General features: G+C 58.9%; 1 protein-coding gene and 1 non-coding gene across 3 annotated transcripts; both read right to left on the bottom strand.

Annotated features, from left to right (window-relative positions):
• Positions 1 to 760: 760 nt before the first annotated feature.
• Positions 761 to 25857, bottom strand: AP1B1 (adaptor related protein complex 1 subunit beta 1). 2 transcript variants are annotated; one of them, XM_064392427.1, is made up of 24 exons: positions 25795 to 25857; positions 20725 to 20934; positions 19509 to 19571; positions 18573 to 18678; positions 15923 to 16058; positions 14619 to 14864; positions 13417 to 13607; positions 12781 to 13002; positions 11676 to 11796; positions 11005 to 11100; positions 10127 to 10242; positions 9349 to 9514; positions 8449 to 8547; positions 6624 to 6883; positions 6047 to 6248; positions 5189 to 5209; positions 4908 to 4937; positions 4639 to 4788; positions 4347 to 4492; positions 3732 to 3861; positions 3359 to 3443; positions 3031 to 3117; positions 2613 to 2767; positions 761 to 1640 (listed from the first exon to the last, which is right to left on the bottom strand). In XM_064392427.1, the coding sequence occupies exons 3-24, from the start codon at positions 19543 to 19545 to the stop codon at positions 1566 to 1568; spliced, it is 2877 nt and encodes a 958-aa protein (XP_064248497.1). In that variant the 5' UTR covers positions 19546 to 19571; positions 20725 to 20934; positions 25795 to 25857; the 3' UTR covers positions 761 to 1565. The 2 variants fall into 2 exon arrangements, with proteins under 2 accessions (XP_064248497.1, XP_064248498.1); XM_064392428.1 differs by lacking the exons at positions 4908 to 4937; positions 5189 to 5209.
• Positions 4160 to 4264, bottom strand: LOC135282933 (small nucleolar RNA SNORD125). The gene has a single exon (XR_010348905.1). It is a non-coding gene; the product is annotated as a small nucleolar RNA SNORD125 (small nucleolar RNA).
• Positions 25858 to 26239: the final 382 nt, after the last annotated feature.

Below are 26239 nucleotides of genomic sequence, written 5' to 3'. Positions count from 1 at the left end.
GCCCGAGGGAGGGAGGCTCGGGGGGTCCCAGCAGGGGCGGGAGCAGTGAAGAGCTGGGCTGAGGCTGCGTCCCAGTGTCCTGTACCCCCTTACAGCCACTGGGACCCCTCCAGAGGTGTCCCTGGAGCCCCAAGTGCCCCATGGCAGGGAGCTGCACTCAGGGCTGCTGGCCCAGGGGGACACAGCTGGCTGTGGGTCACCAGGAGGGTCCAGAGCTGCTGGTGGTGACCACCCTGCTGTGACTTTGGGGGTTCCAAAGCAGAGTGCCCACTGTGGTCCCTGGACACGTGCTCTGGCCGTGGGGCTGGAGTCCAGCCCCAGAGTGGTGCTGGTGGCCCGTGGGGTGTCCCAGAGCAGGACTCACCCGCAGGGACCAGCAGCACCTCCTGGGGACCCCACGCTTGTCCCCAACCCCAGGAGGGGCTCAGGGCACCCAGACTGGATACCATGGAAGGTGCAGGGCCACCTTGGCCTTGGTGGAGCCCTGAGAGGCTCCGGGAGCAGAGCCACGAGCTCTCCAGGCCCATCCTGTCCCCGAGGGGTGACTGGCCCCGTGTCCCTGGTCCCAGCCCTGCCCAGCTGCTGTGTCAGGCCTTGCTGTGCCAGAGGCCACTGGCCCCGGGAGGGCTTATCTGGCCCTGCAGTGCTGGCAGGAAGCTCCCAGAGTCCTGCTTCCCTCGGGGTCACCAGGCCATGGCCAGCCCAGCAGTGTCCCCAAGGGCCGGTGTCACCTTTGTTCAACATTCCCTTCAAACCAGTGAACATTACAATATATTTATCTTTCATATATTAGAGATTTCCTGCTTCGAGGTGTGGGGACCCATGGCTTGATTTGGGGGGGAAAGGAGCAGTGGGAGCCCCAGGGGAGCACCCAGGGGTGCCGGGGGGAGCAGAGGGAGCCGTGGGGCTGGGCAGGGGGAGAGGGGACACTCAGAGCCCTCCCGTGGCAGGGGCTGGAAAAGCCCTTTGTAACCTGCACCTTAAATACAACCTCAAATGGGATCCTCAGGCCCTTCTGGGAGCTTTGGGAAGGGCTCCCATGGAGAGGAGATCCTCTGGGAAGGGCTCACCCACAGGTGAGGCTCTGCTGAACCAGGGCACAGAATCAGGGAGAGCCAAAGCTGCTTCCCACCTGCTCCAGCCCCAAATCCCAGGGCTCCAGAGGGATCTGCAGCCAGAGCCACCTAATGCCACAGCACTCTGGGCCCCCCAGCAGCTATTCCCAGGGTTTGGAATGCTGAACCCACCCCCAGCCAGCACCCAGTGAGAGCCAGGAGCAGGAGCTGGGGTTTTTGGGAGCCTGAGGGTGAAACTGGGATGTGAGGGAGCAGCACCAGTGAGGAGCAATGGCAGCACTCACACACTGCAGGGATGCTGCAGGGATGCAGGGCCTGGGGACAGCCCCCTGCCCCCTCTGCTCCCCCGGGACTGGGAGAAGCCCAGGGGCTGGGTCCTGGGCAGGAGGGAAGGGGACATGCACACGGATCCAGCCCTGCTCCCTCGGGCGGGAAAGGGAGGGGAGGAGGAGGAGGAGGAGGAGGGGGAGGAAGGGCTGCAGCAGCACCTCAGTTCTTCAGGATGGTCTCATAGGCTTGGTAGATGTACTGGGACACCTCTGGTGCTCGGCATTTCAGGGATAACTGTGGGGAGAGAGGGAAGAGCGGGGTCATGGCACCCACCCCACGCTGCAGAGGCACCAGCCCCAAAGCACAGCCCTGCATGCTGCAGCACCCTCCCACAGGACAGTCCAGCTCCTGATTTCAGCTGGAAAAAGGTTATCAAACCCCTGCAAGCCCTCCCAGGGCAGAGCCATCCACATGCAGCACAGGCAGGGAACAGGCAGGGGCAACACTCCAGCTTTTGGGATTGGGTTCAGTGCCTGGCACTCCAGGGTCAAGGGTTCCCCAAAAACTTCCTCCTCCTCCCTGAAGAGGAGTGAGCCTCTTCAGGTGTTTGCTTAAATATTACATCATTCCAAAATCAATTAGCTCCTCAAGCAGGCAAAGCTCATGGAGAATCCTCTGGGATAAGGATTTTCAGCTATCCTCATCCCCAGTGAAACCAGGAGGGCAATGGGGATGTCCCAACCCTCGGAAACGTCCCCCTCCTTGTGCCAGCCCTGCTGGGAAGGAGAGGCAGGAGGCACCAGGAGACTGGCAGGGCAGGGCAACACATCGGGGGAGGGAGGAACATCCAGGCAGCAGCCAGGGAGAGCCCACAGCCAGGGAAAAACCAATCTCTAACCTCCAAATCCTGCAAGAGCGGGCAGGCCGGCGAGGGCGGGCAGCGGGGACGGAGACAGAGAGAGGAGTCAGGGTGACACAGCTGGTCCCACCCCAGGGGCTGCCAGGGAGGCAGGGAGGGGACGGGGAGAGCAGGACATCGGGGTGGCTCATGGGCGAGGCGTGGAGAGATCCCTGCCCAGGGAATGCTCCGAGGACAGGGCTCATGGAGCTGGGTGGCTTGGGAGCCCTCTGTGTCCCTCAGCTGTCCCCACAGGAGCAGTGTCACCCTCCCCACGGGAGAGGGACAGCGGGGCTGGCACCAGCGCCACCAGCAGCTGGGGAGGTGCCACAGCAGGGGTGAGCCCCCGGGCAGGGGGTGGGATGTACCGTGAAGCTGGGGTTGCTGGGCTGGATCCGCAGCTCTGCCAGCACCCAGATGCCGTTGGTGAGCTTCAGCGACTGGTAGAGCATGTCCTGCCCCTCCACGTTCCTCTTGGCAATGGTGAAGATGTTGCTGCCTTGGAGTTTGCTGCTCACAGCGTCTGGGATGGGAGAGAGAGGCTGAGGGGCTGGGCTGAGCCCCTGCCCCCCTTGGACCTCCTCCTGCCCCTCCTTGTCATGGAAGAGGCTTAGACTGGGTATTAGGGAACTAGGGGAAGTTTCTTCATGGAAAGGGTGGCACAGCTGCCCAGGGCAGTGCTGGAGTCCCCACCCCTGCAGGGACTGAACAGCCACGTGGATGTGGCACTTGGGGACAGGGTTAAGTGTGACCCGAGCCAGGTCCTTGCGAGGGGGTGGGACCCACCTGCGTTGAGGGAACAGTCTTTGATCTGGAACTGGGTCTCGTTCTCGTTGGGAATGTCCTTCCAGGTGGCCAGGAATGTCTGCCTCTCTGCAGGGAGGGAGGACAGCAGCACTGAGGGAGCTGCCAGACTGGCCACCTCCAAAGGTGACACAACACAGGTGACATGGCAGCCAAGGTCTGTCACCCTGCCACCCGCTCCAGCAGGCTCAGGGCAGCCACCTGCTTTGGGGGCTCACCCAATGTGATCAAGAAGGTTCCAGGGGCTGGGATGGCACCTGGGGACAGGTGACAGAGCACACCTTGCTGGAGCCATGGTCACCCCACTCACCCATCTTGCCATCCTCCACGAACAGGATGTGCAGGGGGTACAGGGTGCTGAAGTAGAAGACATCAATGTTGTTCTTCACTGCCACCTGGGGTGGAAGGACATGGGGATTTCAACACCTCTGACCCACAGCAGGCTCCCAAAATGTCCCATCCTATTCCAAAATGTCCCATCCCATCCCATCCCATCCCATCCCATCCCATCCCATCCCATCCCATCCCATCCCATCCCATCCCATGCCCATCCCCATCCCTCTGGATCCAGGTGTCACTGCAGCAAGCAGCTGGCTCCTGCTGTCACATCTCCCTCTGGGTTTCTCCAAGGGACCCTGCCCCGTCCCCAGCTGCCCAGGAGGGGACAGCCCCGTGTTCCCCACCTGGAGGTTGTTGAGGGGCTCCATCTTCATGACGGAGCCCACGGTGTTGAGGGGCAGGGAGATCTCCACGGACTGGTTGGGAGCCAGAGGTGCATGAACCTGCAGAGGGGCTGCTGGGGCCAGGCCGAAGCTGGGGGACACCAGGGAGGGCAGGGGTCAGGCTGGGGACAGCAGGGGATGGCACAAGGTGCTGTCCACCCAAGCCTGGCCCTCCCTGCCTTCCTCCACGGGCATCCCAAGAATCTCCTCGCTGTCCCTGAGCTGTCCAGGATGGGGCTGGCTGTGCCCTGCCCACCCTGGGGCAACCCCAAACGTCCCCCCTTCCTCCTCCACCCACGTGCAGCATTCCTGCAGCATTTCCTCAGTGCCTTTGAGGCAAAAGGAAGCACTGGTTCCCCAGGACAGCCAGGAGGACAACGGTCAGACCCTGAGGAACAGCCTCTTCAGCCAACTTCTTAGAGGCTTTGGTTTGATGCTCATCACCACCACAGCCATCAGAGAGAGAAGGGTCATCACCAGAGGCTGCTCCCAGCCCTTGCAGCTCCTTTTTCACACAAAACTGCTCCAGGCAGCATCTCCACGGGTCCCAGGTGGCCCAGCCCAGGTGGGACTCACCTGTTGCGGTTGAACTGGATGGCAAAGTCAGACATGACCTGCAGGGCTTTGTTGGTCAGCACCAGGTCCATGGAGATGGAGCCCACCTGGCGGCTGAAGGTGCCAGAGATCTCCAGCCCCTTGGCTTTCATGGCAGGGAGCCAGACCTGGGCCAGGGAGACAAGAAACCCTTGGGGTGTCACCCAGAGCAGAGCCTTGGTGCTCCCCCACCTCCTCCAGGGGGGCTCTGCTGTGGGGGGTGGGCAGGGGGGTCTGTGCCCCCCTTAACCCCGAGCTTGGCTGCCCCACTCACCGTTTTGGGGGCAACATAGGATCCTGAGAGGGTCCCCACCCCGCCGGTGAGGTCGAAGAGGTCACCCAGGCCACTGCCAAGGGGTGCCCCCATGTTTGTGGGCGCCGTGGTGCTGGGAGCTGGTGTGAAGCTGCCACTGCTGCCACCCATCTGTGGGGACAAGGCAGGGGTTACAGGGGGCACCAGGGGGAGGGGGACAGGAGGAGGAAGAAGAGGAAGAGGAGGAGGATGCAGAGGATGAGAGGGTTTGGGTGTGAGGGCACACTCACAGCAGGGCTGCCTCCCACATCGCTGCGCAGCTGCAAGAGAAGAAAGGGGCATCAGCAGGGGCAGGGCTGAGGGCACGGGGTCCCCAAAATGTCCCCTCTGGACACTCCCTGGAAGCAGCAGTGTGGGGCAGCAAGGGCCTGGCGTTGGGATGCTCCAGTGGTCGCAGACCAGGAGCTGAGAGGGGCCATGGCTGTCCCCAGAGGGAGGTGAGGTGTCCCTGGGGCTGGGGGCAGCAGGGGCAGCCAGGGCTGGGCAGGGCTGGGCAGAGGGTGATCCATACCCCTTCCGACTCGTCCCCCATCTCCAAGCAGAAGCAGGCAAGGTGGAGAGAAGAGCAGCCACATGCAGAGAGAAGCCAGGAGAGAAGAGACAAAAAGAGAGAGAGAAGGGGAGGAGGGGACAGAGGTTAGTCCTGACACATCTGTCTGTCTGTCCATGGCTGTCCTGGGGGCAGTGGACAGAGCCAGACCTCATTCCCAGCCTCATCCCAGCCTATCACCAATCCCTGGGAGCCACAAGGTGCCAGGGCAGCACTTGCAGGGTTACAAAACAGGAAAGGCAGCAACGCTGCCCCTCTTGGGATAAATCGGCTGGAGCTCATGAGTCATGGAGGAAACTCCAAACTCTGCTCCTTCAGGGAGCCTGGCCCACCTCCAGCACCCACAGGGCAGGTGTTCCCACACAGGGAGAGGTTTCCATCCTGCCTCACCCTGAGGCCAAACCACTGCCTGGCCTGCATTCCCTGGAGGACACACTGTCACCTCCAGATCCCCTGGCACAGGGGACACCCCACAGGCTGGGAGTGGCCACATCCTGGCCCAGCCCTGCAGCAGTTTGGGGCTCAGAGAGGGGCCCCCAAGAGCAGCTGCTCCTGCAGCACAGCATATGGAGAGGGGAACATCCACTCCAACAGAGAGAAAAGGCACAGGGAAGTGGGGACCCCTCCCCTCCACTGGATAATGGCAAGATAAATGAGGGTTCAGTGCCCTCTGTCCTCAGCCACTGCAGGAAAGGACCAGACCAGATGTCCCCAGGCTGACAAGTCTGTCCTGTCCCAGACCAGAACCAGCATCAAGCCCAGCAGGGTGCCAGTGGCACAGCCTGGAACCAGGGAAGGAGCACAGGAGCTGGGACGTACCAGCCTGTCCAGGCCACCCCCGAGGAGGTCCACGGCGCCCATCTGCACGGCGGAGGGGGCCATGGGGGGCCCGCTCACTGGGGGGCCCAGGTCCAGGTTGAGCAGGTCCCCCAGCAGGTCTCCCTGGGTGGGGATCACAGAGGGCTGATCTGCTGCTGGCCCCCCCGACGGGGCTGTGTCCGGGCTCTCAGGACTCTCACCCCTGAAGGGAATGATGGGAGAGGGTGAGGGGTTCCCATTGCAGACAGGAGCTGGCCCAGCTGAACCCTCCATCCCATCCTGGCTCCCAAGACTTCAATGGCAAGAAAGACCCCCACCTTGTGCTATCCTGGCTCCCAACACCTTCCCACAGAGATCGCTGGGAATCCCTTGGCAATCTCTACAATCCCAGTGGGGATCACCTCCACCGGCATCACTCCTTCAGCTTTTTAAGGCCAGGGCTGAACCCACACAGCCCTGCTCCTTCAGAACCTCCCTTGGGGATGGGGGCTCAGCTCTGAGCAGTGCCCCCACATCCAAGCCCTCCATCCACAGCCCTGGCAATCCCAGCACGGGGAGGGGGCGCGGCGGCACTCACGAGTCCGTGCGCGGGGGCAAGCTCTTGTGCAGCACGCCCCTGCTGCCCTCCACGAAGGCGCTGGGCGGTTTGTGGTACACCGAGGCCAGCGTCCCGATGTAGCAGATGAGCTCGTCCAGCAGCGTGGGCTCGATCAGATCCGTCTCCTCCGAGATCAGCGGCTTCTCGGCCAGCACCACCTCCTTGGCGGCCACGGGGTCCGTGGACAGCAGGCGCCAGTAGATGTAGCCACGATCCCGCAGGTCGGGGTTGTCCGAGTCCTTTGGGAAGCCATTGGGAAGCTGCAGCTGCTACCACAGAGCTGCTCGGAGCAACTGCAGCTACCATGGAGCTGCTCAGAGCAACTGCAGCTACTACAGAGATACTCAGAGCAACTGCAGCTACTACAGAGATACTCAAAGCAACTGCAGCTAGCACAGAGCTGCTCAGAGCTACTGCAGCTACCATGGAGCTGCTCGGAGAAACTGCAGCTACTACAGAGCTACTCAAAGCAACTGCAGCTACTACAGAGCTGCTCAGAGCAACTGCAGCTACTACAGAGATACTCAGAGCAACTGCAGCTACTACAGAGATACTCAAAGCAACTGCAGCTACCATGGAGCTGCTTGGAGTAACTGCAGCTACTACAGAGATACTCAAAGCAACTGCAGCTACCATGGAGCTGCTTGGAGTAACTGCAGCTACCACAGAGATACTCAGAGCAACTGCAGCTACTACAGAGATACTCAAAGCAACTGCAGCTGCCACGGAGCTGCTCAGAGCAACTGCAGCTACTACAGAGATACTCAGAGCAACTGCAGCTACCATGGAGCTGCTTGGAGCAACTGCAGTTACTACAGAGCTGCTCAAAGCAACTGCAGCTACTACAGAGCTGCTCAGAGCAACTGCAGCTACTACAGAGCTGCTCAAAGCAACTGCAGCTACCATGGAGCTGCTTGGAGTAACTGCAGCTACTACAGAGATACTCAGAGCAACTGCAGCTACTACAGAGATATGCAGAGCAACTGTAGCTACCACAGAGATACTCAAAGCAACTGCAGCTAGCACAGAGCTGCTCAGAGCTACTGCAGCTACTACAGAGATACTCAGAGCAACTGCAGCTACTACAGAGATACTCAGAGCTGCTTTCCCCACCTAAGCCTTGCTGGGAGGGATCACAGGGACCAAAGAGGCCACAAGGAGCCTCCTGAGCCATGGGAGTGTCCACACTCTCCAGCCTTTCAACTGTCAGCGTTTCCAGAGGGACTTGGGACAAGGGATGGAGGGACAGGACACAGGGAATGGCTTCCCTGTGCTTCTGAGCTGTGTCAATAAGTCTGTGAGGAATTTTTGTGGAACAGTGTTGTGGAAAGTGATTGATTGGTTGAGAAGCAGAGTTATGGGTGTTGTTGAAGTGGTAAGGAGGAGTTATGGATTTGGGAAAATTGGTGTTGAGTTGGGGTGGCTTGTTGGTGTTTGAGAGGGTGTGGGTAGGGGAGGGAGACCCTGCCCATCTAACTCCTGCCAGAGGGCAGGGATGGATGGGGTATTGGGATAAGGAGTTGTTCCCTGGCAGGGTGGGCAGGCCCTGGCACAGGGTGCCCAGAGCAGCTGGGGCTGCCCCTGGATCCCTGGCAGTGCCCAAGGCCAGGCTGGATGGGGCTTGGAGGAACCTGGGACAGTGGAATGTGTCCCTCCAGGCTGGAACAAGGGGATCCTTCAGGTTCTTCCCAACCCAAACCATTCTGAACTAAGCTCCAATTTCCTGCCTGCTGTCACATGACCCAGCCATTCCCACTTCCCGGGGGATGGGAAGCCCTGGGAAGCTCTCCCAGGTGTGACCCACCTGTGTGGCCAAGCTCAGCACCTGCTGCACCAGCTCCTGTGTCTCTGTGGGCTTCTTCAGGAACAGCTTCACAATGGCTGTCAGCAGCTGCAGCTGCACCTGTGGGGGACAGACAGACAGACAGGTCACACTGTGTTCCTGCAGGAACACATGGATTTGCCCCAGGACCTAACCCCAACCTGCCTTTCAAGGGACCAAAGGCACGGTGGCCACGTCAGTGGCAGTGACACATGTCAGGGCACCTCACCTGGGCCCTTTCCACACCCTCAGACACAGGCTGACCCCAAATCATGGGCAGGATCTTGGGAGCAGCTTACACAGTCCCACATGCCAGAGCATCCCTTGACTTCCACATGGATAAGCAGCAGGAATTCCCCTCCCAGCCTCTCAGGGAGCCTGGAGCTTTGGCTTTGCTACTCAGCACTTGCAGACTTTGCCCTGCTCACGGTCACTTGGTTACAGGGTGTTTTGCAGAGTTTTCCAGAGTTGGAAACCCTCCAAAATTCCACAGGCAACCCACTGGCCTCAGTTGCTCTGGGCAACAGGGCAGGCACTGCTCCCCCTGCTCATTTTCCAGCTTCACAGGATCCTGTGCTGGCACAGTGGGATAACCAGGTCACTGCCTGGTGCCTCCCAACCACGGAACAGGGAAGGCACTTGGGACAACGCCATGACGGCATTTCACAGAACCATGGAACAGCTTAGGCTGGAAGGGACCTCAAATCCCATCTCATTCCCCCTCTTGCCATGGGCAGGAACGCCTTCCACTCTGCCAGGTTACTCCAAACCTGCACCACATCCTGCACCCAAGCACCTGCAAGAACAATCCCTGCAGAGCAAGCTGTCCCCTGCTCCACTCGGGAGCTCTGTGCCCCCCGAGGCAGCAGGCCCCTGGCACACCTGGGTGCTCTCATCATGGAAGCCCTCCAGGAAGCTCTCCAGCAGCTCGTCGGCGTTGTCGATGCGCTCGGCGTATTCCCCCACGATCCAGATCATGGCAGCCCTGGCCTCGGGCTCGTCCAGGGAATCCAGGTTCTCGCAGAGCGTGGCGATCACGCTCTCGTACCTTCCCCAGGGGAGAGCAGGAGACACGGATCCTGATCAGCCCAAACTCCAAACCACGTCCCACTGCCCACAGCAGAGCTGTGCCTGAGGGCACCCTCTGCCTGGGGCTGTCCCCTCGCCCCATGGGCAGTGCCCACACTGATCCCAGAGCACGTTCCCTGCTCCTGAATGAACCCGGAGCCACCAGCTACTCCCGCAGAGCTCTGCTCGTTCCCAATTCAGTTCATTAGTATTTATTACCACTATTAGTCCCCGACTTCCTGATTACAGTTGCCTATTCATCCTGGCTCAGCTGGAACATTCCCTCCCCTCTCCTCTCCTCCTGCTGCCCTTGTTCCAGCACCAGGAGCTGGACTGAGAGCCAGGGACAGTTTCTGCTGACACAAGGGACCTGCACATCCCTGGCAGCTCCTTTCCATTTCAGTGCCTGGATGTGGGACTGCCACCATCCTGAGGCTGGGGACAAAAAAACCCAGAGCCACCTGTGCTGCGGGGATGATCCGGGGGCTTCATCCCACCAAGAGCTTGTGGCCCCCCGGGACAGAGGGGAGGGAAGAGCTCAGTAGGACCAGGAGCACCCCGGAGAACCCACAGGCCAGGGAGCCCCACGCACTTGTTGGGGTACTTGCGGAAGATGTCCTTGATGACCACGATGGCCTCCTGCACCACGTAGTTGACCTTGGTCTGGATGAGGTCCAGCAGGGTGCTGACACAGCGCTCAGCTGATTGCTGCCAGAGGGACTGGGTCACACAGGGACAGCCCCCCTCACACCCCAAACCCACCACTGCTCTTATCCCCCCCCATCCAACCCACAGCAGAACAGGGGACACAGTGTGGTCTGCCCTTCACATCCTGGTGTGCCTCCTCCTCATCCTCTCTGCACATCCCCATAGGCTCCTCTCTCCCCATGGGAAGCATTCCAGCCATGCAGAGTCACCTTTCCAGGGAGGTTTTTAACAATCCCCTTCGGAAAATTATCCCCACAGGGAAGCAAAGCCTCTGAGTAGCCCCTCAGGAAGGGATGGATTCCCTCCCAGCCCCTCGGGAAGGGATTGGCTCCTAGCCAGCCTCTTGCAAAATGACTGGGACCTTCCCAGCCCCTCAGGGAGGGATCAGCTCCCTCCCAGCTCCCACGAAGGGATCAGCTCCCTCCCAGCTCCCAGGAAGGGATCAGCTCCCTCCCAGCTCCCACGAAGGGATCAGCTCCCTCCCAGTCCCACTCTGGCCCCCAACAAGCCACTGGCATCACCCACTGCATTCCTGGCTCTGTTCTAGGCAGGGATCCTAAAGCAGCTCCAGCTGCAAAGGATAAGGGGATGGAAGACCCTCCTGGCACCCCCCTGATCCCTGTGGAACAACCATGGCTCATCCCCACACCTGGGAAGGCTCCAGCTTGCAAATTCCTGGGATGAGATGACCACCTTGTGCTGGAAAGTGCCACCCTGCCCACCCACAGGTGCCACAAGGCCCCGCAGTGCCCCAGCCCTCACCTCCACCTTGATGGCACAGCGGCCGATGGCTCTCACCGCCTTCCTGACAAAATCCACATCCACCTCCGTGGCGTATTCCTTCAGCTCTGCCAGCACCTGAGGGGTGGCACAGCACAGTGAGAGCCTGGCAGCAAGGCACAGCCACCAGGAGAGAGGGGCACAGCACAGTGAGAGCCTGGCAGCAAGGCACAGCCACCAGGAGAGAGGGGCACAGTACAGTGCCAGCCTGGCAGCAAGGCACAGCCACCAGGAGAGAAGGACACAGCACAGTGAGAGCCTGGCAGCAAGGCACAGCCACCAGGAGAGAGGGGCACAGTACAGTGCCAGCCTGGCAGCAAGGCACAGCCACCAGGAGAGAAGGACACAGCACAGTGAGAGCCTGGCAGCAAGGCACAGCCACCAGGAGAGAGGGGCACAGTACAGTGCCAGCCTGGCAGCAAGGCACAGCCACCAGGAGAGAAGGACACAGCACAGTGACAGCCTGGCAGCAAGGCACAGCCACCAGGAGAAGGGACACAGCACAGTGAGAGCCTGGCAGCAAGGCACAGCCACCAGGAGAGAGGGACAGTGACGCAGCACGAGCACAGGGGTGGGACAGGCACTCCAGGCTGTGTCCCGCAGAGCTGGGGCTGGCACTGGGGTAGCCCTGGTGGCCCAGCCCCCCTCCTGACCTGGGCTATGTTGGCCTGGGAGGCCAGGCGGATCATGATGTCCAGTTTCTCCAGTTTGACATAGATGGGGTCGTTGTACTTGACAAAGAACACCTTCATCTCGTGCTTCAGGATCTCGGGCCTGGGGCAGCGAGAGGCAGCGTTAGGGGGACAGGCACTCACTTCCACCCCAATCCCAAGGTTTTGGGGGCCTATTAAATGCCAAGGAATCCAAGTCACCGTGGTTATCCCCCAGGATTCTGTCCCTTGGCCCCCCTTTGCTGGCATGTAGGGGACACAACACAACCTTGTCACAAACACGGGCCAGACGTGAGGCAACGGGGGACGTTTGTCCTGCCAAGGCTCGAAGGGACGTTTTAGTGGGAGCAGGGACACAAATCCAGACCCCAGGGCTAGGCTGGACCTTTCTCACCAGCTCACCCTCTCTCTAAGCTGGGAAAGAGCTAGGCCAGGTCCAACTCCAAGCTGCCTTCCACATTCCCACTCCCAGGGACACTAATTGCTTTCCACTTCTCCCAGAAATTGCTGCTATTTTTAAGAGACGACCACGGCGCTGACTGGGAGGAGAACAAATCATCTGACTGGGCTGGGGCTCTCCAGCTGCCACTCCTGCTCCAGGCACACGTGTGGGGCCTCAGCCACCTCCAGGATTTTAGATCAGCAAAGGGACAAAAGGACTCTGAGCACTTGTTCAAAGAGGACACCTGTGGAGAAAGCAGCTGGCAGCACAAAAATCCCTCCCTAGACAGAGAGGGACTACTCCAAAGTCTCACAGCTTTTGGCTTTGCCATCCTTTGCTGCCCCAAATAAAGAATAAATTAAACTAAAGGATACATTAAACTGGAGATGCCAGCTTAGCTCCCTGCTCATTCCCTCACCTGAGTGAGTCAAGGCCAGATTGGAGCAACCTGGTCTAGTGCAAAACGTCCCATGGCAGGGGATGGGATGAGATGAGCTTTACGATCCCTCCCAACCAAACCATTCCATGACCCTCCTTGGATTTTAAACAACAGAGAAGATAACACCCTACAGGATGTGCTGTGACTCTGCTGCAGTCAGAGGGATTGAAGCAGCAGTGGCTAAGAGGGGACACCTGCACACCCACCTCTTCTGCACGATGAGGTTGATGTTGCGGAGGGCCACGTACTGCAGCTCGGGCTCTGCAGACAGCAGAGTGACCAGTGGTGGGGCCAGCTTCTTCAGGAGAGTGCCATAATAATCCAGGTCCTTGGACAGCATCTCCATGAACTTCATCAGCACCTTGACAGCCGACAGCACCACGGCAGAGTTGGCGTGGGACAGGCGCGGTGTCACCCGCTCGCAGATGCTGCCGGGGCGAGGAGGGAAAGGAAATGATCCCAGCCCTTCCTCCTGCTGAAACACTCCTGCCAGCATGGAGGAAGGACTTGCAGGAAAGCTGAGCGGCACTTGAGACCTTCCCAAAGAGGTTCAACTGGCTCCTGAATGCCCCAGTGAAGGTTATTCCCCAGAACCCTCTGGCATTGACCCCGTTTTGGAGCTCCCCGGTGCCCATTGTCCCCTGCAGCCACATTTTAAGCAGCTCAAGGAGCACAATCTCAGTGCCAGGGCTCACTACGGGACCAGAGCAGGCTCCAGATGGCCATGCCCAAGGCACAGGTCCAGCAGATGCCCGCTGTCCCACCTCCTGCAGCAGGGTCAGGAGGATGAAGACTCTCCTCAGAGGAGAAGGGGCAGTGCCAAGCCCTGCCTGTCCCCTCACCTCTGTGCTTCCCGGTCATCCTTGGGCATGTAGTTTGCCAGGCAGTCCAGGATGAAGATCTGGCCCCACTCAGTGCACTCGTTGAGGGCTGTGAGCAGCTTGTTGATGGACTGGGGGTTGAGGTCCAGGAGGTTGCTGCTGGGATGAGACTCCGCGATTTCCGACAGCGCCGCCACCGCGTTGGCCACCACCTGCCAGGGGGGACAGGACACGGATTGGTGACACCAAATGTGGCATGAGGGGATGAGCTGCCTCCTCACTACGAACCCCTCACATCCCACCAACATCTGGGCTCCAGCTTCTCCCTCCCCAGAGCAGAGCTGAGGGGGAGGGATGAGCTGCTCCCACCTCCCACTCCGCATCTCCAACGCTCCCACGTGTTCCACAGTCAGCCCTGGCTTTGTGCCCAGCCCCCTTCCCCAGGCAGCTCTGAGGAGCCCCAGAGCTTCCCACACAGCTCCTGGGCTCAACACTACACTCAGGGTAAGACTGGAAAAGCAGGAAAGGCTGTGGGAAGAGAAACCCTGGGGAAAGGTGGTTTTAAAGTTCCCCATGCCCGGGGAAAGGGAGAGAAGCCAAAGCCCAGCTACCAGGAAAACCAGAGGCAAAAACCACAGGCTCTGGGGTATCAGAACCAAGCAGCAGCTTCCCCCTGCCCTGAGCCACCTGGAGCAGCCTTCCCACTGAGAACAGAGGAATAACACACAGCCACGGGATGGGAGAAACCCTCTGGCCAGGACACAGGGCTATGGGGCAGGGAACACAGCCTGCAGTCCTGAGAAGCAAAAACTCCCCAAAAGTGGAGGGCACATGGGAGAACGGGTTTGTAAACACCAAAAAGAGATAGGGGAAGGGGGGAGGGGGGAGGAGAGGAGAGGAGAGGAGAGGAGAGGAGAGGAGAGGAGAGGAGAGGAGAGGAGAGGAGAGGAGAGGAGAGGAGAGGAGAGGAGAGGAGAGGAGAGGAGAGGAGAGGAGAGGAGAGGAGAGGAGAGGAGAGGAGAGGAGAGGAGAGGAGAGGAGAGGAGAGGAGAGGAGAGGAGAGGAGAGGAGAGGAGAGGAGAGGAGAGGAGAGGAGAGGAGAGGAGAGGAGAGGAGAGGAGAGGAGAGGAGAGGAGAGGAGAGGAGAGGAGAGGAGAGGGTGATGGGAGAGCAGTGACTGTTATGTGGACAAAGAGGAGGCGGAGAAGGCAAAAAGCAATCACCATGGGGTTGGAGTCTGAGATGAGATCCTTGAGGGTGTCCAGGAAGCCCTGGTCCTCCACCAGCTGGGCGTTGATGTCGTGCAGCTTGGCCACGCAGACAGCTGCAGTTTTCCTGACGTAGGGGTCCTCGTCCTTGAGGCACTTGCGCAGGGGCTCGCACAGGTACTCGGTGATCTTGTCCACGCGGATGCAGCCCATGGTGCGCACGGCCAGGGCGCGGATCAGCGGGTTGGGGTCCTCGCAGTCCTGCAGCAACAGGAGCCTGGCTGCTATCGGAACCAAGGGGCCCCACGAAGGCAGGAATGATCTGACTCCATGTGCTCAGAAGGCTAATTTACTACTTTATTATACTATATTATACTAAAGAATACTATGTTATACTGCACAATACAGAAGGGATACTTACTGACTGCTAAAAAGATAATAATGAAACTTGTGACTCTTTCCAGAGTCCTGACACAGCTTGGCCCTGATTGGCCAATGAGTCAAAACAACTCACAGCAGAATCCAGTGAAACAATCACCTGTGGGTAAACAATCTCCAAACACATTCCACACGAGCACAACACAGGAGAAGCAAATGAGATAAGAATCGTTTTCCTTTTCTCTGAGGCCTCTCTCGCTGCCTTTCACCTTCCCAGGAGGAAAACTCTGGGCAAAGGAATTTTTTCAGAGAATGTGAATGCCACAGGATATCCTGTGGTCCTCAGCTATCTGTGGGGGGTTCAGGTCTTCCAGGAGGTTCAAATCCCAAGGTTTTCATGTTCTGCTTTTGAGAATAAATCACCCAAGGGAAATTTCTCTCTTGTCCTGCACCCACTGAGTTCCAACACCACCAATCCTCACTACCACCACTCCTCAATCCATCCAGGAATCTCATGTCCTCATCACTTACACCAGGCACCTGAACCAACCTGATGCTGGAAATGGATATTGGGGTTATTACGTGGAGTTTTTCCTCCCTGAACTCCCTCTAAAGGCCTTTTCACTGAGTGATTTGGCAATATCCTGGTTCCTAACACACTCTTCAGTTCCCAGCTCCAACAGGAAGATCACGAGGGATTTCTCAGCCCATAAATTCACATGACAGCTCTCATCATGGGAGCTGCCCACACCCCTCACAGAGCGAGTGGCACAGGACAGCTGCCAAAAATGGAGTTTCTGCATTACTGGACAAATTCAATCCGTTTTCTAGAGCTTGCAGAGCCCCTCCTCCAGAAGGGAGATGCTTTGGAAAGCTGCCCACGCTCCCTGATTTGCAGCCTGGCATGGTGAGCTGGCACGTGGTGTCCCCTGTGCCCTCACCTTCACAAAGGTGTTGACAGCCATGATGGCCATGTCTGGCTGGCTCTTGGCATAGTTCATCAGGTAGAGGTAGACCAGCTTCTTCAGCTCCAGGTTGTCTGTCTGCATGCAGTTCACCACGTCCGGGAAGAGAGCGCTGGAACACAGAGAGCTCAGTGAGGGAACACAGAGAGCTCAGTGAGGGAACACAGAGAGCTCAGTGAGGGAACACAGAGAGCTCAGTGAAGGCAGGACAGGGCCACGCTGCCCATGGATCCCCCTCCCCATGGATAACCTGCTCCCAAAGCCAGCAGAACCCAGCTCTCTCCTGGGAGCCAGGCTGGGAGAGCTGGGGGTGCTCACCTGGAGAGGAGAAGGCTCCAGGGAGAGCTCAGAGCCCCTTGCAGGGCCTGAAGGGGCTCCAGGAGAGCTAGAGAGGGACTGGGGACAAGGGCCTGGCACTCCAGGACAAGAGGGAATGGCTTCCCACTGCCAGTGGGCACAGTTAGATGAGATATTGAGAAGGAATTGTTCCCTGGCAGGGTGGGCAGGCCCTGGCACAGGGTGCCCAGAGCAGCTGTGGCTGCCCCTGGATCCCTGGCAGTGCCCAAGGTCAGGTTGGACAGGGCTTGGAGCAGCCTGGGACAGTGGGAGGTGTCTCTGTCCATGGGCTTTAAGGACCTTTTCCCATCCAAACCATTCCATGATTCCATGATTTCATGACCTGAGCCCACCCTGCAGCAGACCTGGCTGAAATGCCCATCCCCAGTGGATTTTTTTAACAGATCTGTATCAAAACCAGCCCTTGATGGACCAAAACTGAGCTTTCCCACATGGCTCTGCTGCATCCCTGCTCAGGGCACATCCACTGCCCCAGGAGAAGGTGCTGCACAGCTCTCTCAGGCACAGGGTGGGGCTGTTGGGGGGTCTGTGCAGGGCCAGGAGCTGGACTGGATGACTCATGGATCCATTCCAGCTCAGGATATTCCAGGATTCTCTGCTTCATCACAGGATGGTGCCCAAAGGAAGAGCCCCACTCCCCTGGGTGAGTCTGGAGCACCAGGATACTCTGCTGGGATGGAGGGGAATGCAGTGGATGTGCCTGCACAGGGCTGCGGCTTCCCAGACATCCTGGAGCTGTGGGGTACCAGAGATGCTGTTTCATCCAAAGACAGACCAATTAAACAATTAAACACCTCAGGGGAGGCAATCAAGATCCCAGGGCTAACACAGGAGTTATTCCACCCTGACAGATGTCCCAAGGCTCCTGGAAGCTTCTCCACCTCCACAAACCAGCCAGCCCTGACAGGATGAACCCAGGGGCTCCCTAAATCCAGGGAATTGGGCTTTGCAAAGCTGCTGCCCACCTGGGCTGGTCTCACCCTGGGCTAAGCCAGGCTTTGCTGGCACCTCCTGGGGAGCAGTGAGCTCAGCAAACTGCTTCCCTGCAGCCTGGAACAGGCACACACCAGGCTGACACAGCCACAGGATCATGGAATGGCTTGGGAATCATGGAATCTCTCAACTTATCAAGTTCTACCCCCTGCCATGGGCAGAGACACCTCCCACTATCCCAGGTGCTCCAAACACCATCCAGCCTGGCCTTGGGCACTGCCAGGGATCCAGGGGCAGCCACAGCTGCTCTGGGCACCCTGTGCCAGGGCCTGCCCCCCCTCCCAGGGAACAATTCCTTCCCAATATCCCATCTAAATCTCTTTTAGTTTAAAGCCATTCTCCTTTGCCCTGTCACTATCTGTCCATGTGAAAAGCTGCTCTCCCTCTTTTTTTAAGCCTCTTCAAGCACTGGAAGCTCCTGCCATTTCCATGTGATTTCCACAGTGGTCTCAAGATGGACACTCCCAGCTGCTGCTGCTCTGGGAGCCAGGGATGCCCCAGTTCTCCCAACCCTGAGTGTGCTTTCCCTCCATTTGCTCTCAAATGCACCATGAAAATCAAATTGCTGATGCTGCCTGTGCTGGGACGGGTCCGTGCAGGAAAAGGCACAGAAGGAGCCACGTGCAGCTCAGCCAGATGGAAAAAGGGAAGCAGGAACAGAGCAGCTGCCTGACCTTTTGGACTGAGAGGCTGTAAAGGGTTTATCAGCACCCAGGCACCGCCACCAACCGCCCGAGGGGGTCCTGCTTGTTTTTAGTAACACACAAAGGAAGTGGGAATAATCCCAACAAACTGATCTGGCAGCCAGACCAATCCTCTTTTAGCCAGATTACAACAAAAGCCAGGAGAGCCCCCACCTGCCAGGTGGCCACGTGGCACAAACTGCACTCCAGGAGGCAGAGCTGCAGCCAGGACATACCTGGGTGAATCCCAGGGGAAAAGCAGCATGGAAACCCCCTTGGAAGCAACAGGGGGAAAAGGGAACCCAAAAGCCACCCGAGTCTGGCTTGGGCATGTGGGAGAACAGCATGAAGGAGAGGTTTAGGGTAAATTTCAGGGAAAGATTCTTCCCCCAGAGGGTGCTGGCACTGCCCAGGCTCCCCAGAGAATGGGCACGGCCCCGAGGCTGCCAGAGCTCCAGGAGCCTTTGGACAGCGCTGCCAGGGATGGACAGGGTGGGGGTGTTGGGGGGTCTGGGCAGGGCCAGGGGCTGGCCTGGATGATCCTGGGGGTCCCTCCAGCTCAGGACATCCCAGGCTGCAGCCCCAGCACACACCTGACATCCTTGCCCACAGTCATGGAGGCGATCACCTTCTTCACAGCCTCCTTCTTCTTCTCCTTCTTGTCGCTGTTCAGCTCAGCCTTCAGCTCAAATATCTCCCCTGGAGAAATGGGAAAGGGGCAGCTCAGGAATCAGAGGAAGGAGTCGTCCCCCCCGTGTAACAGGGTTCCTCTGCCACCCCTGAAAAGAGAGACTGACCTTCCCCAACACCCCCCGAGGCTGGGGCTGCTCTGGGGGCTCAGCTCTCATCCATGGGAATGGAGAACATTCACCTCCTGCTGAACCCTTCTGGCTTCTCCAGCCCCACAGGGGTGGGAGATACTGCAGGAGCACCCCACAGGCAGTGGATGGGTTATCCAGAGGGTATTTTTGCCTGTGGCCTGGGTATCCCAGCCCCAGGAGGCCCTACCCTTCCCAGGGATGATGGCAAGTGGATTTTGGGCACTGCTCCTAAAGGCCATATGAGGAAGGGTGGCTCCCAAATCCCTCCCTGCCTGTGGCAGCAACCCCCCCAGCCCAGGGCACCATCTCCTGCCCTCCTGGAGCCACGCTGAGCTCCTTATTCCCTCCTGGGCTGGCAGATTGAAGAGGAAGATGCCACATGGCTTCTCTCCACATTAATTCCTTGGTCTGGAGAGTGCTTAAGGCCCTGAGCACTGCCCAGGGGAGCTCCTGAGCTGCTAAAGCCAATCACCAGCTGCCACCAGCCCTGGCTGGGCTCAGGGGGCTGGGGACAAGGTGTCCTGACCCCACAGCAGCCCAGGAGCTGCTCCAGAGCAAGGAGCAGGGTGGGGTGTGAGCCACAGCATCCCAGGGGGACTCAGGAGCTTCCCAACCCTCCCCACCTGGTTTACACCAGAGTACAAACCAGGAGCAAGAACCAGCTGGTGATTTTGGGATGAACTGTGATATTCCTGCTCCTTCCCTTACCTTTCTTGGTGGTGGTGAAGTACTTGGAGTCTGTCATGGTGGTCTCCAGCCAGCAGCACGGCCCTGGAGGAGAGGCAGAGCACAGAGGTTCAGGGCTGATAATTTCCCTGCAGGGATTGTTATGGAGAGCTCCAGGAAGGAAAAACACCAGGGGAGGAAAAGAGTTTGGGATCTCATGGGAAGAGTCACAAGGAGGAGCCCAATCCCTAAGGGAGGGTGAGCACCCAGCAGCTCTGTGATGATGGGGCTCCCTGACAGGGAATCAGGGTTCTCCAAAGAGGATGTGGAGGAGGAAAAGAATCACTGAAGACTCCAGGGCTGCAGCCCTGACTTTGCTCATCCCATCCCACACAGCAGGGGCAGCAGGGGCTCAGTGATCCCCCCTGGATTGGCCTCTCCTCATCCAAAAAATGCATTTTTAAGGAAAACTCACACCCAGCCCTCCCTCTCACCTACACAGGGAACAGCTCTGGGCTGGGGACAGGATCTGAGCCAAGCCCAAGGCTCAGCTCCACGGGACAGCACAGCTGAGGGGCAGGGATCTGCCACATCAAAGGGAGCCTCTCCCACAAACCAGCCCTGCTCCAGCAGGGTTGCTTTAAATTCCAAGGCTGTGAGGTTTCAGCCCAGCACTTGAGGCTCCATTATATAATTCAGGCAGTTTAGGGCAGATTTAGGGCTTGGCAGGCTGAGGAAGGAGATGTGCAGCCCTTCAGAAAGGTCAGCAGGGATTTGGCTTTTATGGCTGGTTTTCCCATCTTTCCTTCAACAGGGAAGGAACCAGAGGCTCGTCCTTGAAAGCCTGCAGTGGCCTTGCTGTTTTGGAGGGGCAGGAATACAGGAAACAAAGCCAAGTGGAAAAAAAAAAGAGATTAAAAAAAAAAAGAGCTTGCGGATGGGTTTAAAATGCAAATGAGCATCTTAAAAGCCAAACGCAGCAGGAGCACAGAGGAACTGTGTCCTCTGTTCCCTGTCCAAGCTGGAGAGGGATCCCCAGCAGGGATAAAAAGAAAATCTGGATGAAATCTGGGGGTTGAGCAGGCTGGGCAGAGCACACAGCTTGGCAGGGGGGGAGAGGGAAGGAGTCTGCATGGGTTTGGGGCTGCTCGGGGGGCTGGCAGCATGATCCTGTGCTATTCCAGAGGGGGAAGCCTGGCACCACACTCCCACTGCCCTGCCCCTCGTGAGACAGGACACTCCTCCCTGCCTCAGTTACCTGGGATTGATTCAGAGCCTTTTTTATCCCACTAAGTCGATGGCTCTCCAGGGAACAGCGGGAGCTCCGGGCTGCGCCGCAGCTCTCTGCACCTCACTGCAGATCCCGTCCTGCCAGACTGCCAGCAAGGAAGGAAGCAAGGAAAGCATGCACTGCAGTCCCTCCGACTCCAGGACCTGGCTCACACTCAGCCCTGCTCTGCAGAAGTGCCTGGAAAGCAAACTTGAAGCTGAGCAGGGAATTTGTGCAGGCAGCTCGCAGACATGAATCACACCCTGCAGCTCCCCGCTCTCCCAGAGCCAGGGAAAGCACAGCCCGTGCTTCTCCCATCCACATCCCCACTGAAAAACCCCACTGATCTCAGAGGCTGAGACGACACCATTCCCCACCCCTTTCAGCCCTGCAGCAGCCCCAGGAAGGAAAGTGGCTCCTCCAGCTCGGGCGTGAAGGTGCAGCCCTCGCTCCTCACACCGACACAACCTTCCCCAGGGCAGGGAGCACCCAGGGCTGCAGCAGGGTGAAGAGGGGACCAAAGAGCTGCCACAGCCAGTGCTCTGCAGCCTGTGTGTCCCCCAGGCTGTGCCAGGGTGACAAGGCAGGGCTGGCTGCCAGCTGCAGGTGAATTCCCACAGCTCAGCCCTTGGGCAGGGGCCAGCGCTGCTGCCTGGCTCTGCTTTTAGGGATGCAGAGGGAAGGTGTTTGCTCCCTCAGCTCCAGCAATTCCCACCCAGCTCCTTTCCACACTGATCTCCCAGTGACAGGCTGGGGGGAGCAGCTCCTCACCCACAAAAAGCAGCAAAGCAAAGGACAAGACCACCCCTGACCCTGTGGTGGCTCAGGTTTTACCCCATCTTCACACCAAACTTGTTTTATACTGGTCTGGCAAACAGGATTCTAGGAGTTAAGTGTCCATAAGGATCTGGAACTGCTGGAGAGGAGCACCCAGAGCCCCCCCATAACCAGTCTGGGCTCCTCAGGGCTGGTTTTGGGACAGGTTTTGGCAGTGGCACAAACCCAAAGCCTTTTATCCCTGGTTTTATTCTCTCCAGGGGACTGAAATGCACAGCTCCACACAAACCAGAGCACTGCTGCTCTCCTGAGCCTCTCAGGCCCCCAGGTCAGGCACATGGCAGAGCTCAGCCACCCCATTTTTCCCACTGCCATGCCAGCACCTCCCAAATTCAGCTACCTTGGGAAAATAGGAGGCTCCTAAACCCAAATACAACAACAAACACATCACTGGGCTTCCCACCCAGGTGGGTGCTGCGGGGGGTCCTGGGAATGACACCAATGGCAAATGAGCCACTGCTGGTGCTGCTCATCTCCTCTTAAGGAGAGTGCAGGAAAACTCATTTCTTCTGCTACTTTCAGCACCCTGTTTTAGGATAATTCCCCCATCCTTGAAGGCTGAGATGCTGCTGACCAGAGACTTTCACCATGGAACGTTTGCGTGGGAAGGGACCTTAAAGCCCACCCAGTGCCACCCCTGCCATGGGCAGAGACACCTTCCACTGTCCCAGGCTGCTCCAAACCCTGTCCTGGAACACTTCCAGGGATCCAGGAGCAGCCACAGCATCCCTGGGAATTCCATCCCAGACCCCCACCACCCTGCCAGGGAACAATTCCCAATTCCCAATATCCCATCCATCCCTGCCCTCTGGCAGTGGGAGCCATTCCCTGTGTCCTGTCCCTCCATCCCTTGTCCCCAGTCCCTCTCCAGCTCTCCTGGAGCCCCTTCAGGCCCTGCAAGGGGCTCTGAGCTCTCCCTGGAGCCTTCTCCTCTCCAGGTGAGCACCCCCAGCTCTCCAGCCTGGCCCCAGCCCTTGGGGCACCTCTGGTGTCTCCTCTGGAGTCATTTTCCACCAGCACAGAGCCACTGCCAGGGCTGGGATGCAGCCTTCAACCTGTGCCCAGACATCCCAAATCCCTGCTTATCCCAGCCCACCACAGCTCCCAGGTCCTTCCAGGGGAAGGGGAAGAGAAAAGGAAGGGAAGGTTCATCCCTGCACACCCATTCCTGCTGCTCAGGGGGACAGGCTGGCACCTAAAGGCAGCGAGAGCAGAAAGGAGCAGGAACTCCCAGGACAAGCTCCTAGGAAAGGGCTCCCCTGGAAAACAGAGGGGCAGCTGGAGGTTAGAGGGGAAAGGCAACTCCTCAGCTGGCAATGGAGCACCTGAGGGTGGCATAATTAGGGAAATTAAGGAAGACTAAAAAATGAATGGGTAACTGGAGCCGTGGGGAATCGTGGAACTGCTCCCTGCTGGTGGGAGGCAGCTCCAGGGCACTGCAGAGGCCAGGCAGGGCTGAGGTGGTGATGGCTCCCATGGGAATCAGAAAAGGTAAGAAGGCTTCCAGAGAGCTGTGAAACAGGCCCCAGAAACAGAAAGAACAAAAAACCTGGAGCTAAGTCATAGTTAGAAAGTCTGAAAGTAGAAAAGTTATAATAGTACAGCAAGCAAGGACATGAAACTATAGCTTAAGTCTTAAGCTTGGCTAAGACAGACCTTAAGACCACATGAAAATATGCTTAGCAAGATAGTACAAGGTTTAAACTTAATAATAATGTACTGTGTATTATCAATAGCAAGAAGACAAGCAAATACTGTGTGAAACTAGTACACATGTGCTTTTAGTAATTAGCTAGAATGATTATCTTAAACTTTAGCAATATGCTACCAGCTAAAAGTTTTTAAAATATCCTGTAACAAAGAAACCTTTAGCTGCTACTAGCTGTACATAAGCTTTACCACCTTCCTATTGTCTCAACCATGGAATAAAGGTAATACTTCAAATAAAACCAAAGAAATGCACTCCAACAGTCCCATCCCATTCATGAATAAAAAACAAAAATAAGATAACCACACCAACACAGCTGTGAGCACATCCCTGCTCCTTGGACAAACCCCAGGAGCTGCCACAAACACCAGCCAAGGCAGAGAAACACCCCAGGGTGCAAGAAGAGAACCAGAGGCTGAGGAGACCCAACCCAACAGCTCCAGAGCCTCGTGCTGAGCCCAGGTCTTCCCTCCTCACTCACAGCAGGGTCTCCCATCCTACCGCCACAGCCCCATCCCTGGGCTCATCCCACATCCCACAGCCCCATCCCTGGGCTCATCCCACATCCCACAGCCCCATCCCTGGGCTCATCCCACAGCCCCATCCCTGGGCTCATCCCACATCCCACAGCCCCCATCCCTGGGCTCATCCCACATCCCACAGCCCCATCCCTGGGCTCATCCCACATCCCACAGCCCCATCCCTGGGCTCATCCCACAGCCCCATCCCTGGGCTCATCCCACATCCCACAGCCCCATCCCTGGGCTCATCCCACATCCCACAGCCCCCATCCCTGGGCTCATCCCACATCCCACAGCCCCATCCCTGGGCTCATCCCACATCCCACAGCCCCCATCCCTGGGCTCACCCCACATCCCACAGCCCCCATCCCTGGGCTCACCCACCTCTGCCAGACCACCACAAACCCTCCAGCAGCCCTACTCACCTTCCCAGTAGGATATTTTCCCCTGTCTGGCCTGACTGGAGGCAGTTTTTGCCCCAGCTGGGCCCTGCAGCAGCTCAGGGCTGTGATTCTGCTGCATCCCACCCAGGACCATCCCCACCCTCTCACCAATCTGCTTCTGACCAACCCCTGGGCATTCCAAAGGCTCCAGCTCCATCAGACAAAAACAAAAACCTGGATAACTCAGGGGTAGGAGCCAAACTCACTGAGCCACCAGCAAGGTGCCCAAAGCAAATCCAAAACACCTCTGGCAGATCCAAAGCAGTGGCAGCAGCAAAGGAGCTGCAAGCAACGCATCCCATCAAGCAATACCTGGGGAATAAACTCAAGGGAAAAGGGGAATGCTGAGGTGTCCCCTGCAGCACCCACTGCCAGGATCCCACTGCCACAGGGCCCCGAGCTCTGAGAGCTGGGGGACTTTTATCACCTTGAGCTGGGAGGCACCCCAAACTCCAGCTGAGTGAGCTCGGGGACACCAAGGACCTTGTCCTGGCCACAGCACGAGGTTCCCGTGGCAGAGGGGATGTTCCCCTCCTGGCAGAGCCAGGTTCTGCAGGGTGGACACCTCCTGCCTCGGAGTTCCCAGCCTGGCTTGATCCAAGCAAGGCCAACACCTCTGGGAAGCCCCTTGAGGTGCCACAGCCTGTTCAGCCTGGCAGTGTGACCCCACAAATGGGTGTGGGAGCCACAAACCACACCAGTCCCACTGCTCATGCCAGGCTTATCCCATTTTCTGTCAGCGCAGGAGAGAGCAGGCACAAACCCCCAGCTGAGCCCCCACTGCTGCGGGGATGGGAGCCCTGACAGGCGCCAGAGCTCCACACAAAACTCCTGCAACAACAGCAACAACAGCAGCACGGCTCCCTCAGGCTGCAGCTGCCTCACAGCTCCTCTTTATCCACTCTGGGGCTTTTCCCCCAGAATCTCCCTGGAGGAGGCAGCGAGCACAGGAGATCAGCTGCCTGCCTGCTCCATGCTTATCCCACGCAGAGCCAAGACCTTTCCCTGTGGATGTGCCATGGCCCGAGGGGGTGAAGGGCTCACCCCGTGTCCCCAGCCCCGTGCCCGTCGGGGCCCTGCTGTGGCCCCCGGTGCCCGGGCTGGCAGCAGATCCCGGGGCGATCCCTGCGGGAAGGAGCCGGGAGGGCAGCGCTGGGACACGGAGCTGCCGGGACAGCGGGACACGGGACCGGGCCCGGGGAGGCTGCGGGGGGGGATCCCGGTGTGCCCCGGCCGGGGGGCAGGGGGACAGAGCCCGGACTGAGGAGGGGACACAGCCCGGGACACGGGAGGGGACACGGGGTCAGAGCAGGACGAGGCGGGGGCCGGGCCAGGGCTCACAGCGGGGACACCGCCGGGCCCAGCTCCGGTCGGGGGCCGGGAGGGGCCCGGGGCCAGAAGGACGCGGCGCGGCCCCAGCCCCGGCGGGGGCCCGGCCCGGGTGCGCACGGGCGGAGCTCGGGGGGGGTTGCGGGGCCCGGCTCTGCCCCGGCCCGGCCCGGTGCGTACCTGCCCTGCCCTGCCCGGCCCTGCCCGGCCCGGCCCGTACCTGCTGCTGCCGCCGCCGCCGCCGGAACTGAGGAGCGGGGAGCGCTTCCGGGGCGGGGCGGGGCCTCCGCGGCTGGGCGGGGCCATGGGCGGGGCCACGGCGGGAGGGGCGGGGCTGGGAACGGGAGCGGGAACGGGGAGAGGGAATGGGGAGAGGGAATGGGGATGGGGGAGAGGGAATGGGGATGGGGGAGAGGGAATGGGGAGAGGGGAATGGGGATGGGGGAGAGGGGAATGGGGGAGAGGGAATGGGGATGGGGGAGAGGGAATGGGGAGAGGGAATGGGGATGGGGGAGAGGGGAATGGGGAGAGGGGAATGGGGATGGGGGAGAGGGAATGGGGGAGAGGGAATGGGGATGGGGGAGAGGGAATGGGGAGAGGGAATGGGGATGGGGGAGAGGGAATGGGGAGAGGGAATGGGGATGGGGGAGAGGGAATGGGGGAGA

The sequence above is a fragment of the Passer domesticus genome, chromosome 17 (genome assembly GCF_036417665.1).
Source record: "Passer domesticus isolate bPasDom1 chromosome 17, bPasDom1.hap1, whole genome shotgun sequence".
Lineage (NCBI taxonomy): Eukaryota > Metazoa > Chordata > Aves > Passeriformes > Passeridae > Passer > Passer domesticus.
Note: the sequence above shows the minus strand (reverse complement) of the source record. Positions and strands in the feature narration are given on the sequence as shown.